This window comes from Calonectris borealis, chromosome 1 (genome assembly GCF_964195595.1).
Source record: "Calonectris borealis chromosome 1, bCalBor7.hap1.2, whole genome shotgun sequence".
In the NCBI taxonomy this organism is placed as follows: domain Eukaryota; kingdom Metazoa; phylum Chordata; class Aves; order Procellariiformes; family Procellariidae; genus Calonectris; species Calonectris borealis.
This window is the reverse complement of record NC_134312.1, coordinates 1234216-1252027: the sequence shown is the minus strand read 5'-3', so window position 1 is coordinate 1252027 and position 17812 is coordinate 1234216. Positions and strand designations below refer to the sequence as shown.

Sequence of the window (17812 nt, the reverse complement as noted above, 5' to 3'; positions counted from 1 at the left end):
CCCATATGGTGAATGGGTGCTGCCCTGGCACCTATGGTATGAGGTGCTGAGCCCCATAGGGTGCACCTGTACTGCCCTGGCACCCATGACATTGAGCGCTGAGCCCCACACGGTGCCCTGGCACCCATGCTATGGGGTGCTGAGTCCTGTAGTGTGCACCTGTACTGCCCTGGCACCCATGCTATAGGGCGCTGAGCCCCATATGGTGCATGGGTGCTGCCCTGGCAACATGCCATGGGGTGCTGAGCCCCGTAGGGTGCATGGGTGCTGCCTTGGCACCCATGCCATGGGGTGCTGAGCCCTATATTATGCCCTGGCACCCATGCCATGGGGTGCTGAGCCCCATATGGTGCATGGGTGCTGCCCTGGCACCCATGACATTGGGCGCTGAGCCCCACACGGTGCCCTGGCACCCATGCTATGGGGTGCTGAGCCCCACACGGTGCCCTGGCACCCGTGCTATGGGGTGCTGAGCCGGGTGGTGCCCGCAGGACCCCGAGGGGCAGCCCAAGAAGGCGGCGATCCGGGACAACGGGGACGGCACCTACACGGTCTCCTACGTCCCCGACCTGCCGGGGCGCTACACCATCACCATCAAGTACGGGGGGGACGAGATCCCCTGCTCCCCCTTCCGCATCCACGCCGTGCCCGCCGGCGACGCCAGCAAGTGCCTCGTCACAGGTGGGCCCTGCCCCACGGCATCCCCTGCTGCCCCACGGCATCCCCGCGCTGCCCCACGGCATCCCCTGCTGCCCCACGGCATCCCCTGCTGCCCCACGGCATCCCCGCGCTGCCCCACGGCATCCCCTGCTGCCCCACGGCATCCCCTGCTGCCCCACACATCCCTTGCTGCCCCACGGCATCCCTGCGCTGCCCCACAGCATCCCCGCGCTGCCCCACGGCATCCCCTGCTGCCCCACACATCCCTCGCTGCCCCACACATCCCTTGCTGCCCCACGGCATCCCTGCTGCCCCACGGCATCCCTCGCTGCCCCACGGCATCCCCTGCTGCCCCACACATCCCTCGCTGCCCCACGGCATCCCCTGCTGCCCCACGGCATCCCTCGCTGCCCCATGGCATCCCCGCGCTGCCCCACGGCGTCCCCGCGCTGCCCCACGGCATCCCATCCCACCCCCGCACCCCTGCCTTGCCCCATGCCACCCCACGGCTGCCCCCACCCCACCCCCTGCCCCATGGCTGCTGCCCCACCCAGCACCCCCATCTGCCCCACCCCTGCCCCCCACCGCCCCCCAACCCTCCCCTCCCCACCCCTGCCCCCCACCGCCCCCCAACCCTCCCCTCCCCACCCCTGCCCCCCACCACCCCCCAACCCTCCCCTCCCCACCCCTGCGCCCCCCCACCCCCCACCCCACCACCCCCCAACCCTCCCCTCCCCACCCCTGCGCCCCCCCACCCCCCACCCCACCACCCCCCAACCCTCCCCTCCCCACCCCTGCCCCCCCCCCCACCCCTCCCCTCCCCACCCCTGCACCCCCCCACCCCCCACCCCCCCACCCCCCAAACCTCCCCCCCCCACCGCTGCCCCCCCCCCACCCCTCACCCCTGCCCCACGGCGCAGTGGGGGGTGAGCGGGTGCCCCCAGAGCAGAGCAGGACCCGCCGGCCCCCCGGCCCCCCCCGGAGCCCCCCGGAGCCCCCTGGCCCCCCCGGAGCCCCCCACCCCAGCCCCCTCCCCCCTTCTCACCTGCTTTTCCCCGCTCTCTCTTTGCAGTATCCATTGGGGGCCACGGATTGGGTAAGTGGGGCCGGGGGGAGGGGCAAGCCAGGGGGCTGCCTTGGGGGTCCCCATGACCATGACACCCCCCAACCCTCCCGCAGGTGCCTGTTTGGGTCCCACCATCCAAATCGGGGAGGAGACGGTGATCACGGTTGACGCCAAAGCGGCCGGACAGGGGAAGGTGACCTGCAAGGTGTCCACCCCCGACGGGGCCGAGCTGGACGTGGACGTGGTGGAGAACCACGACGGCACCTTCGACATCTACTACACCGCCCCCGAGCCCGGGAAATACGTCATCACCATCCGCTTCGGGGGGGAGAACGTCCCCAACAGCCCCTTCCACGTCCTGGTGGGTGGCGTTGGGGGGGCTGGGGTGGGAGGTTGTGGTGGGCACCAGGGAGGAGGAGCTGCAGGGCCATGGGGTGGGGTTGTGGGGAGGACCGTGGGGTCGAGAGGCCATGGTGGGCACCGAGGGGTTGGGAGACTGTGATGGGTAGCAAGGGGTGGAGAGTTGGGGCTGTGGAGGACATCATGGGGTTGGGAGACCATGGTGGGCACCGTGGGGTTGGGAGAGCATGATGGGCACCGTGGGGCAGAGAGCTGGGGCCATGGTGGGCACCATGGGGTTGGGAGACCGTGATGGGTACCATGGGGCTGAGTTGGGGCCAGGGTGGACATCATGGGGTTGGGAGACTCTGGTGGACCAAGGGGCAGAGGTTTGGGGCTGGTGTGGACACCATGGAGTTGGGACACCATGATGGGCACCAAGGGGCAGAGAGTTGGGGCCATGGTGAGCATGATGGAATTAGGAGATCATGATGGGCGCTGTGGGGTAGGGAAGCTGTGATGGTCGCCATGGAGTTGGAAGGTCCTGATGGGCACCAAGGGGCAAAGAGTTAGGGCTGGGGTGGGCACCATGGAGTTGGGAGACCATGATGGGCACCATAGGGTAGGCAAGCTGTGATGGTCGCCATGTGGTTGGGAGACCATGATGGGTACCATGGGGCAGAGAGCTGGGGCTGTGGTGGCCTTCATGAGATTGGGAGATTCTGGTGGGCCATGGGGCAGAGTTTTGGGGCCGTGGTGGGCACCATGGAGTTGGAAGACCATGATGGGCACCATGAGACAGAGATTTAGGGCCATGGTAATCAGGATGGAGTTAGGAGACCATGATGGGCACCATGGGGCTGAGTTGGGGCCAGTGTGGACATCGTGGAGTTGGGAGATCCTGGTGGACCAGGGTCAGAGGGCTGGGGCTGGTGTGGACATCATGGAATTGGGACACCATGATGGGCACCATGAGGCTGAGTTGGGGCTGGGGTGGACACCATGGGGTTGGGACACCACGATGGACACCACGGGGCAGCGAGTTGGGGCCATGGTGGGCACCCTGGGGTCGGGACCCCACGTCGGGGTGCCGTGGTTCTTACGCCCCCTCTCTGCCCCACGGCGTCAGGCCACGGAGGAGCCCCCCGCCACCGCTGAGAACCTCCGGCCCTTCAACCTCGTCATCCCCTTCACCGTGCAGAAGGGCGAGATCACGGGTAGGGGGGGGCAGGGGAGGGGCACTGGGAGGCACTGGGAGGCACTGGGGAAGCACTGGGGGGGCACTGGGGGGCACCAGGAGGCACTGGGAGGCACTGGGGGTGCACTGGGAGGAATTGGGGGGACACTGGGAGGCACTGGGAGGGGCACTGGGGGGCACTGGGAGGCACTGGGGCAGGCTGCAGGCTGTGGGGATGCAGAGGGAGGGGTGCCCAGGCGTGGGGTGCCTGGCTATGGGGTGCCCGCCCCCCCTCGCCCCCGGTGCCCGGCTGACGCGGCGGCCCCAGGGGAGGTGCGGATGCCCTCGGGGAAGACGGCGCGACCCAACATCACCGACAACAAGGACGGGACGGTGACGGTGCGCTACGCCCCCACCGAGAAGGGGCTGCACGAGATGGACATCCGCTACGACGGCAACCACATCCCCGGTGAGACCACGGCGGGCACTGGGAGGCACTGGGAGGCACTGGAGGGGCACTGGAAGGCACTGGGGAGGCATTGGGGGGCACTGGGGGGGCACTGGGAGGCATTGGGGGGCATTGGGGGGCACTGGGAGGCACTGGGAGGGCACTGGGGGGCACTGGGGGGGGCACTGGGAGGCATTGGGGGGCACTGGGAGGCACTGGGAGGGCACTGGAGGGGCAGTGGGGGGGCACTGGGAGGCATTGGGGGGCACTGGGAGGCACTGGGAGGGCACTGGGGGGGCACTGGAGGGTCACTGGAAGGCACTGGGGAGGCATTGGGGGGCACTGTGGGGGCACTGGGAGGCACTGGGGGGCAGTGGGAGGCACTGGAAGGGCACTGGGGGGCACTGGGGGGGGCACTGGGATGCACTGGGGGGCACTGGGAGGCACTGGGAAGCACTGTGGGATCCCTGGGAGGTACTGGGAGGCACTGGGAGGCACCGGGCGGTGGCTGAGCGAGGTTGATGCCACCTCACCCTGGTGGGGCACCCATGGGTTTGGGCTCCCCGCGGGGTCCCTGAGCGTCGCCCCCCGTGTCCCCAGGGAGCCCCCTCCAGTTCTACGTGGACGCCATCAACCCCCGGCACGTCAGCGCCTACGGGCCGGGGCTGAGCCACGGCATGGTCAACAAGCCCTGCACCTTCACCATCGTCACCAAAGATGCCGGGGAGGGTGAGTGGTGGCCAAGGGGGGGCACCGGGAGGTCTAGGAGGGTTTTGGAGACCCCCCCCCCGCAATGTCACCGGGAGGGGTTGGGAAGGGACCGGAGACCCCCCCAATGCCTCCTGACGCCCACCCCGTGCCCCCCAGGTGGGCTCTCGTTGGCGGTGGAAGGTCCCTCCAAGGCGGAGATCACCTGCCAGGATAACAAGGACGGGACCTGCACCGTGTCCTACCTGCCCACCGCCCCCGGGGACTACAACATCATCGTCCGCTTCGACGACAAGCACATCCCGGGCAGCCCCTTCACCGCCAAGATCACCGGTGAGACGGGACCCCCGTGGTCCTGAGGACCCCACCAAGGTCCTTGGGACCTCCATATGGCCTTGGGGACCCCTGCGTGGTCATGGCCATGGGGGCACCTGCATGGTCACTGGGAACCCATCACATAGCCGTGGTGTCCTTGGCCGTCCCTGGTCACCAGAACCCTATCACGTGGCCATGGGGACCTTGTGGGGTCATGGGGACACCATCACATGGCCATGGGGACCTTGTGGGGTCTTGGGGACCCCATCACATGGCCATGGGGACCTCGTGGGGTCATGGGGACACCATCACATGGCCATGGGGACCTTGTGGGGTCTTGGGGACCCCATCACGTGGCCATGGGGACCTCGTGGGGTCATGGGGACACCATCACATGGCCATGGGGACCTTGTGGGGTCTTGGGGACCCCATCACATGGCCATGGGGACCCTGTGCACCTGGCCATGGGGACAGCTGCATGGCCACCAGGACCCCACCACATGGCCATGGGAACCCCATCCATTCCCAGCCTCCAAGACCCCATCACATGGCCTTGACCACCCCTGCGTGGCCACCAGGACCCCATCACGTGGCCCAGGGGACCTTCTGGGGACCCTATCACATGGCCTTGAGGACCCAAGTCACACATCTATGGGAACCCCATCCCTCCCTGACCCTGGGGACCCTGTCCACATGGCCATGGGGACCCCATCCATCTCCAGCCCTGGTGACCCCATCCATGTCCCCCCCCCCCCACCTCGGGCTCCCGTCCCCTCGGCCCCGCTGATGGCATCTCCATAGGGGACGACTCCATGCGGACGTCCCAACTCAACGTGGGCACCTCGACGGATGTCTCGCTGAAGATCACGGAGACGGACCTGAGCCTGCTGACCGCCAGCATCCGGGCGCCGTCGGGCAACGAGGAGCCCTGCCTGCTCAAGCGGCTGCCCAACCGCCACATCGGTGGGTGGGGGACACGGGGACAGGGGACAGGGGGACATGGGGGCACAGTGACCTACACACATGGGGCCAGGAGGATGTGGGCGCAGGAGAACCGGGACACGGGGTGTAGGGTGGTGGGCGCACAGAGAGGGTGGTGTGGGACTTGGGGACTTGGGGACGTGGGACAGGGGATGATGGGGGCTATGGGGTCACAGGGATGGGTGGCCCCATGGCATTGGATGCCCAGGGCTTGGTGGCCACAGCCAGGGCACGTTGCTGGTGCCCAGGGGCTGGTGGTGGTGGCTAGGGACTGGTGGAGGTGGTGGCCAGGGCTGGTGGAGGTGGCCAGGGCTGGTGGTGGTGGCCAGGGCTGGTGGAGGTGGTGGCCAGGGGCTGGTGGAGGTGGCCAGGGCTGGTGGAGGTAGCCAGGGGCTGGTGGAGGTGGTGGCCAGGGGCTGGTGGAGGTGGCCAGGGCTGGTGGAGGTGGCCAGGGGCTGGTGGAGGTGGTGGCCAGGGCTGGTGGAGGTGGCCAGGGCTGGTGGAGGTGGTGGCCAGGGGCTGGTGGAGGTGGCCAGGGCTGGTGGTGGTGGCCAGGGCTGGAGGTGGTGGCTGATGGTGGTGTGTCCCCCCCAGGCATCTCCTTCACGCCCAAGGAGGTGGGCGAGCATGTGGTGAGCGTGAAGAAGAGCGGCCAGCACGTCACCAACAGCCCCTTCAAGATCCTGGTGGGGCAGTCGGAGATCGGGGACGCCAGCCGGGTGAAGGTGTGGGGCAAGGGGCTGGTGGAAGGTCACACGTTCGAGGTGTCCGAGTTCATCGTGGACACACGCAGCGCCGGTGAGACCACGGTCCCCGGGGCCACGGGTGGGGATGGGGCTGTGGGATGGTCGTTGCCATGGTGTGGTCATTGCTGGGATGAGAAGGTGGCCATGGCCATGGCCAGGATGGGATGGTGGCCATGGTTGTGGCTGGGATGAGGTGGTGGCCGTGGCCATGGCCAAGATGGGATGGTGGCCATGGTTGTGGCTGGGACAAGATGGTGGCCATGACCATGGCCAGGATGGGATGGTGGCCATGGTTGTGGCTGGGATGAGGTGGTGGCCGTGGCCATGGCCAAGATGGGATGGTGGCCAAGGTCATGTCATGGCTGTGGCCAGCATAGGATGGGGTGGTGGCCATGGCCACGGCCATGGTGTGCCATGGCCAAGATGGGATGGTGGCCATGGTTGTGGCTGGGACAAGATGGTGGCCATGACCATGGCCAGGATGGGATGGTGGTCGTGGTCATGGCTGGGACAAGATGGTGGCCATGACCATGGCCAGGATGGGATGGTGGCCGTGGTCGTGGCTGGGATGGGATGGTGCCCATGGTTGTGGCTGGGATGAGATGGTGGCCATGGCCATGTCATGGCTGTGGCCAGCATAGGATGGGGTGGTGGCCATAGTTATGGCTGTGGTGTGCCATGGCCAGGATGGGATGGTGGCCATGGTTGTGGCTGGGGTGCGGCGGTGGCCATGCCTATGGCCAAGGTGGGATGGTCACTGTGGCTGGGGTTGGATGGTGGCTGTGATGGTGGCATGGCCAAGGCCCAGGTGAGATGGTGGCCAAGGCCATGCCATAGCTGTGGCCAGCATAAGCTGGGGTGGTGGCCACGGTGGTGGCTGGGCTGGTGTGGTGGCCATGGCGTGGCCATGGCCAGGAAGGGATGGTGGCTGTGGCCATGGTGCAGCCATAGCCAAGAGGGCGATGCTATGGTGACCACGGCTATGGTGTGGTCATGGCCAGGATGGGGTGGTGGCCATGGTGTGACCATGGCCAGGATGGGGACAGCAGTGGTGGGACATCTCTGAGCGTGTCCCCGTGGCTGCCCAGGCTACGGCGGGCTGGGCCTGTCCATCGAGGGTCCCAGCAAGGTGGACATCAACTGTGAGGACGTGGAGGACGGCACCTGCAAGGTCACCTACTGCCCCACCGAGCCCGGGAACTACACCATCAACATCAAGTTTGCCGACAAACACGTCCCAGGTGGGGACAGGGGGGATGGGGACAGGCGGGGTGGCACCGGGGAGCCCGGTCCCCTGGGTCCCCTCTTGGTGACCAGGTCCCTGAGGTGGCCGTCACCCGCAGGGAGCCCCTTCACGGTGAAGGTGACGGGCGAGGGGCGCATGAAGGAGAGCATCACGCGCCGGCGGCAGGCCCCCTCCATCGCCACCATCGGCAGCACCTGCGACCTCAACCTCAAGATCCCAGGTAGGGGCCGGCCTTCCTCCTCCTCCTCCTCCTCCTCCTCCTCCTCCTCCTCCTCCTCCTCCTCCGTGGGGCTCGGGGACGGGGACGCGTCTCGGCCCAGCTCTGATTTCCGCCTCCTTCTTCTTTCTCTCCCCGTCCGTCCGTGCGTCCGTCCCCGTGTCCGTTTGCGTCCGCCCCTGCCTTTCCGTGCCTCCCTGCCTCCGTCCGCGCGCCCGTCCGTGCGTTCCTCCGCGTGTGCCTCCGCCCACCTCTGCGTCCATCCACGCGTCCATCCACATGTTCATCCACCCACGCGTGTCTTCTTGTGCCTGTGATCATCCGCGTGTCCACCCATCTGCGCATCCACCCCTATGTCCATCCCCACGTCCATCCATCCCTGCATCCACCCCTACGTCCATCCCTGCATCCATCTCTCCAACCATCCACTTCTCCATCCATCCACATCTCCACCCATGTCTCCATCCATCCCTGTGTCTATCCTTGTCTCCATCCATCCTTGTCTCCATCCATCCGTGTCTCCATGCACGTCTCCATCCATGTCTCCATCCATGTCTCTATCCATGTCTCCATCCATGTCTCCATCCATGTCTCCATCCATCCATGTCTCATCCATCTCTCCATCCCTGCATCCATCCACATCTCCATCCTTGTCTCCATCCATCCTTGTCTCCATCCGTCTCCATCCACATCTCCATCCATTCTTGTCTCCATCCATGTCTCCATCCATCCACGTCTCCATCCTTGTCTCCATCCACGTCTCCATCCATCCACGTCTCCATCCTTGTCTCCATCCATGTCTCCATTGTTGTCTCCATCCTTGTCTCCATCCATGTCTCCATCCATCCATGTCTCCATCCATCCACGTCTCCATCCACATCTCCATCCTTGTCTCCATCCATGTCTCCATCCATCCATGTCTCCATCGTTGTCTCCATCGTTGTCTCCATCCTTGTCTCCATCCACGTCTCCATCCATCCATGTCTCCATCCATGTCTCCATTGTTGTCTCCATCCTTGTCTCCATCCACGTCTCCATCCTTGTCTCCATCCATCCATGTCTCCATCCATCCACGTCTCCATCCACATCTCCATCCATGTCTCCATCCATGTCTCCATTGTTTTCTCCATCCGTGTCTCCATCCATGTCTCCATCCTTGTCTCCATCCATGTCTCCATCCATCCATGTCTCCATCCATCCACGTCTCCATCCACATCTCCATCCATGTCTCCATCCATGTCTCCATTGTTTTCTTCATCCTTGTCTCCATCCATGTCTCCATCCATGTCTCCATCCATGTCTCCATCCTTGTCTCCATCCATGTCTCCATCCATCCTTGTCTCCATTGTTGTCTCCATTGTTGTCTCCATCCTTGTCTCCATCCTTGTCTCCATCCACGTCTCCATCCTTGTCTCCATCCACGTCTCCATCCATCCACGTCTCCATCCTTGTCTCCATCCATGTCTCCATCCATGTCTCCATTGTTGTCTCCATCCATGTCTCCATCCATGTCTCCATCCATCCACGTCTCCATCCATCCACGTCTCCATCCACATCTCCATCCACGTCTCCATCCATCCACGTCTCCATCCACATCTCCATCCATGTCTCCATCCATGTCTCCATTGTTTTCTCCATCCATGTCTCCATCCTTGTCTCCATCCATGTCTCCATCCATCCATGTCTCCATCGTTGTCTCCATCGTTGTCTCCATCGTCTCCATCCTTGTCTCCATCCACGTCTCCACCCACGTCTCCACCCACCCCTCCATCCATCCCCTCACCCCCCCCACCTCCACCCACCCCCGCGCCCACCCCCCGCGCCCCTCCCTGTGCCCCCTCCGTCTCCGTCCCCGCGGCGGCCGGCAGGGAACTGGTTCCAGATGGTGTCGGCGCAGGAGCGCCTGACGCGCACCTTCACGCGGAGCAGCCACACCTACACGCGCACCGAGCGCACCGAGATCAGCAAGACGCGGGGCGGCGAGACCAAGCGGGAGGTGCGGGTGGAGGAGTCCACCCAGGTCGGCGGGGACCCCTTCCCCAACGTCTTCGGGGGCTTCCTGGCCCGCGAGGGCCTGGGCTCCTTCGGCCCCATCGCCCGCGGCCAGGAGGGTGGGTGCCGCCGAGGGGGGCGGGGCGGGGCGGGGCGGGGCGGGGCGCGCGTGCACCAGGGCTGGGCTCGCACGAGGGCTGGGCTTGCACAACGATTGGGCTCGCACGAGGGCTGTGCACTGGTCCGTGGGAGGGTGCTCGCACGGGGCTGTGGGTGCAGGGGAGCGCGCTCGCACCAGGGCTGGGCTCGCACGAGGGCTGGGCTCGCACGAGGGCTGGGTGCACTGGGGCAGGGGAGCGCACTCGCACGGGGGCTGGGCTCTCACCAGGGCTGTGCTCGCACGAGGACTGGGTGCACTGGGACAGGGGAGCGCGCTCGCACGGGGGCTGGGCTTGCACGAGGGCCGGTGCCCTGGTCCGTGAGATGGTGCTTGCACGGGGCTGTGGGTGCAGGGGAGCGCGCTCGCACCAGGGCTGGGCTCGCACCAGGGCTGGGCTCGCACGAGGTTTGGGCTCGCACGAGGGCCGGTGCACTGGCAGTGCGCTTGCACGGGCACTGTGCTTGCACGGGAATGCGCTTGCACGGGGCTGTGCGTGCAAGGGAGCGCGCTCGCACGAGGACCGGGTGCGCTGGGGCGGCAGGGTGCTTGCATGGGTGCTGCTGCGTTTGCACGGGCGCTGGGTGTGCAGGGGAGCGCGCTCGCACGAGGGCTGGGCTCGCACGAGGGCTGGTGCACTGGGGCATCGGGGTGCTTGCACGGGGGCCGTGCACGCAGGGCAGCGCCTTTGCACGAGGGCAGGGGAGCGTGCGTGCAGGGGGCTGCGTGTGCTTGCAGGGGGGGCGTGCGCCCCCTCCCACGCCAGCCTGCGCGTGCCCCTCGCACGAGGCCTCGCACGAGGCCAGACCGGGAGCTGCGGGTGCGACACGCTGACTCGCACGGGGTGCCCTTGCACACGCGCGGCGGCTGAGAGGGGTGCGCGCCCCTCGCACGGGCGGGGCACCGCTGGCCCTTCCTTTGCACAAGCGTGCACAAGCGGGTGCGCGCGCTCACGGGGGTGTGCGTGCCCTTAGCGTAAGCGTGCAAGCTCGCAGGTGCGCGTGCACGCTCGCAGGCGTGCACGAGCGCGCACAGGCTTGCGAGCACGCGTGTCGCCCTTGCACAAGCGTGCAAGCTCGCAGGCGTGCACGCCTCCCTTGCACGAGGGCGCACGCTGGCGGGGGGCGCGTGCACAAGTGTGCAAACTGACGGGCGTGAGCACCCGCTCGCAAGCCCACGCGTGTCCCTTGCACGAGGGCGCACGCTGGCGGGGGGGCCGGCACCCAGCGGGGGGGCGCAGGCAGGCCCTGGCGGGTCTCGGAGCTGGGGGGGTCCCCGGTGGGTGCCCTGGTGCCAGGGTGCCCTGGTGCCAGGGTGACGTGGTGCCAGGGCGATGGGGTGCCCTGGTGCCGAGGTGCTGGGGTGCCAGGGTGCCCCAATACCAGGGTGCCCTGGTGCTGGGGTGCCCTGGTGATGGGGTGATGGGGTACTGGGGTGCCCTGGTGCTGGGGTGCCCTGGTGCCGGGGTGCTGGGGTGTTCTGATGCCAGGGTGCCCTTGTGCTGGGGTGTTGGAGTGCTGGGGTGCCAGGGTGCCCCGATGCCAAGGTGCCCTGGTGCTGGGGTGCTGGGGTGCCAGGATGCCAGGGTGCCCTGGTGCTGGGGTGCTGGGGTGCTGGGGTGCCCTGGTGCCAGGGTGCCCTGGTGCCGGGGTGCTGGGGTGCCGGGGTGCCCCAATGCTGGGGTGCCCTGGTGCTGGGGTGATGGGGTGCTGGGGTGCTGGGGTGCTGGGGTGCCCTGGTGCCGGGGTGCTGGGGTGCCGGGGTGCCCCAATGCTGGGGTGCCCTGGTGCTGGGGTGATGGGGTGCCAGGGTGCTGGGGTGCCGGGATGCCGGGGTGCCCTGGCGCCAGGGTGCTGGGGTACCGGGGCGCCCCGATGCCGGGGTGCCCTGGTGCCGGGGTGCTGGGGTGCCGGGATGCCGGGGTGCCCCGGTGCTGGGGTGCTGGGGTGCCCTGGTGCCGGGGTGATGGGGTGCCAGGGTGCTGGGGTACCAGGGCACCCCGATGCCGGGGTGCCCTGGTGCCGGGGTGCCGGGGTGCCGGGGTGCCCCGATGCCGGGGTGCCCTGGTGCCGGGGTGCCGGGGTGCCGGGGTGCCGGGGTGCGGCGGGGTGACGGGGTGCCGGGGTGTCCCCGCAGGCGAGGCGTCCCCGCAGGAGCTGGCGGCGCAGGTGCTGAGCCCCTCGGGGCAGCGGTTCGAGGCGGAGGTGGTGGCGGGGGGCGCGGGGGTCTACAGCGTGCGCTTCGTGCCCCAGGAGATGGGCCCCCACACCGTCAGCGTCAAGTACCGGGGGCAGCACGTGCCCGGCAGCCCCTTCCAGTTCACCGTCGGGCCCCTGGGCGAGGGGGGGGCCCACAAGGTGCGGGCGGGGGGCACCGGTCTGCAGCGCGGCGTGGCCGGGGTGCCAGGTACGGGGGCGCGGGGGTGCTATGGGGGGGGGGGTGGGGAGTGGGGGGGGGGTGCTGGGGGGGGGTATGGGTGCTATGGGGGGTGTGGGTGCTATGGGGGGTGGGGATTGGGGGGGGTGCTGGGGGGGGGTATGGGTGCTATGGGGGTGTGGGTGCTATGGGGGGTGGGGATTGGGGGGGGGTGCTGGGGGGGGTGGGTGCTATGGGGGGGGTATGGGTGCTATGGGGGTGTTGGGTGCTATGGGGGGGGTATGGGTGCTATGGGGGGGTTGGGTGCTATGGGGGGGTATGGGTGCTATGGGGGGTGTGGGTGCTATGGGGGGTGGGGATTGGGAGGGGGGTGCTGGGGTGGGTGGGTGCTATGGGGCGGGTATGGGTGCTATGGGGGGGGTGGGTGCTATGGGGGGTATGGGTGCACTTGGGGGGGGTGTGAGTGATATGGGTAGGGGGGGTATGGGGATTTGGGGGGATATGGGTGCTACGGGTGGGGGTATGGGTGCATTTGGGGGCGGGTGGGTGCGCTTGGGGGGGAGTGGGTGCTACGGGGGGGGTGTGGGTGCATTTGGGGGAGTTATGGGTGCTATGGGGGGGTATGGGTGCTGGGGGGGTGTGGGTGCTATGGAGGGTTATGAGTGCTATGGGGGGGCATGGGTGCATTTGGGGGGATGTGGGTGCGTTTGGGGGGGATGTGGGCGCAGGGGCCGTGGGCGCGTGGCGGGTGGGGGTGGCGCCGGCCCTGGGGTGCCGGCGGAGGACGGGGGGCACCCACGGGTGTCCCATCCCCTCCCTCCCCAGCCGAGTTCAGCATCTGGACGCGGGAGGCGGGGGCCGGGGGCCTCTCCATCGCGGTGGAGGGGCCCAGCAAGGCCGAGATCGCCTTCGAGGACCGCAAGGACGGCTCCTGCGGCGTCTCCTACCTCGTCCAGGAGCCCGGTGGGTCTGGGGGACACCCCGACCCCCCCGAATCCCCCCAACTCCTCCCCACCCCCCCCGACCCCCCCCCCGGAGTGCGCCCACCTTGAGGGCTGTAAACCACGGGGAGAGGGACCCTCGTGTGAGGTGGGACCCACGTGCAAGGGTGGCCCCGTGCAAGGGCGTCCTCGTGCAAGGGTCTCCTCGTGCAAAGACGCCCTCGTGTAAGGGTGTCCCCGTGCGAGGGTGTCCCTGTGCAAGGCTCTCCCTGTGCAAGGGTGTCCCCGTGTCCCCGTGCGAGGGTGTCCCCGTGCGAGGGTGGCCCCGTGCAAGGCTCTCCCTGTGCAAGGGTGTCCCCGTGTCCCCGTGCGAGGGTGTCCCCGTGCGAGGCCACCCGTCTGTCCCCAGGTGACTACGAGGTCTCCATCAAGTTCAACGAGGAGCACATCCCCGACAGCCCCTTCGTGGTCCCCGTGGCCTCCCACTCCGATGACGCCCGGCGCCTCACCGTCACCAGCCTCCAGGTACGGGGGACGCGGGGACACCCGGTCACACCCCCAGTGTCACCCTGCAGCCCTGGGCTCCACAGCCACCCCTGGGGCCCTCGTGTCACTCCCGGGCCACCTTGTGTCCCTGTGGCACCTTTGGGACCCCCCCCCCATGTCACCCCTGGGCCACCTTGCACCCCGGTGGCACCCTTGGGACCCCTCCTGCTGCCACACCTGGTGCCACCCTTGGGTTCCCGTGTCACCCCCGGGCCACCTTGTGCCCATGTGGCACCCTTGGGACCCCCCTGGTGCCACACCTGGGTCCCCGTGGCACCCCTGGGCCACCTTGTGCCCATGTGGCACCCTTGGGACCCCTCCTGCTGCCACCCCTGGTGCCACCCTTGGGTCCCCGTGTCACCCCCAGGCCACCTTGTGCCCATGTGGCACCCTTGGGACCACCCCCCCAGTGCCACCTCTGGGTCCTCCATGTCACCCCCGGGCCACCTTGTGCCCATGTGGCACCCTTGGGACCTCCCTGGTGCCACCCCTGGGACCCTATGTCACCCCTGGGCCACCTTGTGCCCATGTGGCACCCTTGGGACCACCCCCCAGAGCCACCTCTGGGTCCTCCATGTCACCCCTGGGCCACTTTGTGCCCTTGTGTCACCCTTGGGACCCCCCTGGTGCCACCCTTGGTGCGACCTCTGTCTCCTCATGTCACCCCTGGGCCACCTTGTGCCCATGTGGCACCCTTGGGACCCCCCTGGTGCCACCCCTGGGTCCCCATGTCACCCCTGGGCCACCTTGTGCCCATGTGGCACCCTTGGGACCCCCCTGGTGCCACCCTTGGTGCGACCTCTGTCTCCTCATGTCACCCCTGGGCCACCTCGCACCCCTGTGGCACCCTTGGGACCCCTGCCCCCTGTCACCCTTGGTGCCCGCCCTGGGTCCCCCATGTCACCCCTAGGTCCCTTGTGTCACCCCTGGGCCACCTCGCGCCCCTGTGGCACCCTTGGGACCCCTGCCCCATGTCACCCTCAGTGTCACCCCTAGGTCCCTTGTGTCACCCCCGGGCCACCTCGCACCCCTGTGGCACCCTTGGGACCCCTGTCCCACGTCACCCTCGGTGTCACCCCTGGGTGCCCCATGTCACCCCTGGGTCCCTTGTGTCACCCCCGGGCCACCTTGCGCCCCTGTGGCACCCTTGGGACCCCTGCCCCACGTCACCCTCGGTGTCACCCCTGGGTGCCCCATGTCACCCCTGGGTCCCTTGTGTCACCCCCGGGCCACCTTGCGCCCCTGTGCCCCCCCCAGCCCCCCCCGGCTCGCCGGGGGTGGGTGCCAGCGCCGTGTCCCCGCAGGAGACGGTGACGGTGAACCAGCCGGCGTCCTTCGCGGTGCAGCTGAACGGGGCGCGCGGCGTCATCGACGCCAAGGTGCACACGCCGGCCGGCGTCGTGGAGGAGTGCTACGTCTCCGAGCTGGACAGCGGTGGGACACGGGACACGGGGACACGGGGACACGGGGACACGGGGACCATGGGGCGTGGGGACATGGGGACAGGGGGACGGGGGGACGTGGGGCGTGGGCACACGGGGATGTGGGGACACGGGGACATGGGGACATGGGGAGTGGGGACACGGGGACACGGGACATGGGGACATGAGGCATGGGGACATGGGGACGTGGGGTGTGGGGACATGGGGACACGGGGCATGGGGACATGTGGACACAGGGACATGGGACACGGGGACATGGGGCATGGGGACACGGGGACACGGGGACATGGGGACATGGGGTGTGGGGACATGGGGAGACGGGGACACAGGGACACAGGGCATGGGGACACAGGGACACGGGGCGTGGGGACATGGGGCATGGGGCGTGGGGACATGGGGACACAAGGACATGGGGACATGGGGACGTGGGGTGTGGGGACATGGGGACACGAGGACATGGGGACACAGGTTGTGGGGACACAGGGACATAGGGACATGGGGCACGGGGACATAAGGACATGGGGACACGGGGACATGGGGCGTGGGGACACGGGGATGTGGGGACACGGGGGATGCAAGGACATGAGGACACGGAGACACGGGGGGCGGGGACGTGGGGTGTGGGGCTAGAGGGAGATGAGGACATGGGGACAGGGGACATGGGGACAGGGGACACGGGGACACGGGGACACGGGGACAGGGTGCCGCGGTGCCGGGGCGGTGGGTGACGCGGTGCCGCCCCCAGACAAGTACGCCATCGGGTTCCTGCCGCGGGAGAACGGGGTGCACTCCATCGACCTGCGCTTCAACGGGCGCCACGTGCCCGGCAGCCCCTTCAACATCCGGGTGGGCGAGCAGAGCCAGGCCGGGGACCCCGGGCTCGTCACCGCCTACGGCCCCGGCCTCGAGGGCGGCCTCACAGGTGACACCGCTCGCGGGGGACCTGGCTCCGGGTGGTGGCGATGGGGACGTGGCCGTGGTCAATAGCGGGGACGTGGGAGGGTGGTGATGGGGACATGGCCATGGGGACGTAGCTGTGGGGTGGTGGCAATGGCCATGGTCAACACCATGGCCGTGGGAGGGTGGTGATGGGGACGTGGCCATGGGGACGTAGCTGTGGGGTGGTGGCAATGGCCATGGTCAACAGCATGGCCGTGGGAGGGTGGTGATGGGGACGTGGCCATGGGGACGTAGCTGTGGGGTGGTGGCAATGCCGTGGCCACGGTCAACACCATGGCTGTGGGAGGGTGGTGATGGGGATGTGGCCATGCCCATGGGGTGGTGGCCCTGGGGACATGACCATGGGAGTGGGGACATGGCCATCGTATGGGGCCACAGCTCTGGAGTGGTGGCAGTGGGGGCACGGCCATGCCTCTAGGGTGGTGGCAATGGGGACATGGCCATGGTATGGAGCCACAGCTCTGGGTGGTGGCAATGGGGACATGGCCATAGTATGGGGCCATGGCTCTGGGTGGTGGCAATGGGGACGTGGCCATGGTGTGGTGGGGACATGGCCATGGTATGGAGCCGTGGCTTGAGCTGGTGGCAATGTGGACGTAGCCATGGGTGGTGGCAGCGGGGACGTGGCCATGGGTGATGGCAGTGGGGACACGGCCATGGCATGGACCCATGGTTCTGGTGGTGCAATGGGGACACGGCCATGGCACGAAGCCGTGGCTTGGACTGGTGGCAATGGGGACGTAGCCATGGGTGGTGGCAATGGGGATGTGGCCATGGGTGGTGGCAGCGGGGACACGGCCACGGCGCGGTGCCGGCGCCTGACCCTCCTGGCGCAGGCGTGTGCTCGGAGTTCCTGGTGAAGACGGCCAACGCGGGGGCGGGGGCGCTGGCCGTCACCATCGACGGCCCCTCCAAGGTGAAGCTGGACTGCGTGGAGTGCGCCGAGGGCCACCGCGTCACCTACACCCCCATGGCCCCCGGCAACTACCTCATCTCCATCAAGTACGGTGGCCCCCACCACATCGTTGGCAGCCCCTTCAAGGCCAAGGTCACCGGTACGGACCAGGGGGGGACAGGGGTCCCCGGGGATGGGGGGGTGACAAGGGGTCTCCACGGTGGTGTGATGGGGGCGTCCCCAAGGTGGAGTGACAAGGGGTCAAGGGAGTGGCATGATGGGGGGTCCCTGGGGTGACATGGTGGTGGACCTCCAAGGTGACAGGATGGGGGGTCCCTGGGGTGGCATGATGGAGGACCCCCAAAGTGGCATGATGGGGGGTCTCTGGGGTGACAGGATGGAGGGTCCCTGGGGTGACAGGATGGTGGACCCCCAAGGTGGCATGATGGGGGTTCCTTGGGGTGACAGGATGGGGGGTCCCTGGGGTGACACGACGGTGGACCCCCAAGGTGGCATGATGGGGGGTCTCTGGGGTGACAGGATGGTGGACCCCCAAGGTGGCATGATGGGGGTTCCTTGGGGTGACAGGATGGGGGGTCC

At 68.0% G+C, this 17812-nt stretch overlaps 1 protein-coding gene across 3 annotated transcripts in view; it reads left to right on the top strand.

The window, feature by feature from the left end:
* Window positions 1-17812, top strand: part of FLNC (filamin C) — a 47767-nt gene that overhangs the window by 28010 nt on the left and 1945 nt on the right. Inside the window, exons 28-45 of one of the 3 annotated variants that reach the window (XM_075141410.1) lie at window positions 492-681; window positions 1733-1756; window positions 1840-2087; window positions 3195-3282; window positions 3571-3711; window positions 4291-4419; window positions 4558-4731; window positions 5515-5676; window positions 6289-6492; window positions 7529-7681; window positions 7784-7906; window positions 9772-10014; window positions 12189-12458; window positions 13254-13391; window positions 13779-13894; window positions 15220-15349; window positions 16103-16279; window positions 17154-17372. In XM_075141410.1, coding sequence (XP_074997511.1) covers window positions 492-681; window positions 1733-1756; window positions 1840-2087; window positions 3195-3282; window positions 3571-3711; window positions 4291-4419; window positions 4558-4731; window positions 5515-5676; window positions 6289-6492; window positions 7529-7681; window positions 7784-7906; window positions 9772-10014; window positions 12189-12458; window positions 13254-13391; window positions 13779-13894; window positions 15220-15349; window positions 16103-16279; window positions 17154-17372 — 2929 coding nt within the window. Of the gene's footprint in view, window positions 1-491; window positions 682-1732; window positions 1757-1839; window positions 2095-2776; window positions 2791-3194; window positions 3283-3570; window positions 3712-4290; window positions 4420-4557; window positions 4732-5514; window positions 5677-6288; window positions 6493-7528; window positions 7682-7783; window positions 7907-9771; window positions 10015-12188; window positions 12459-13253; window positions 13392-13778; window positions 13895-15219; window positions 15350-16102; window positions 16280-17153; window positions 17373-17812 lie in introns of all 3 variants that reach the window. The other 2 variants (XM_075141428.1, XM_075141419.1) reach the window with 2 other exon arrangements.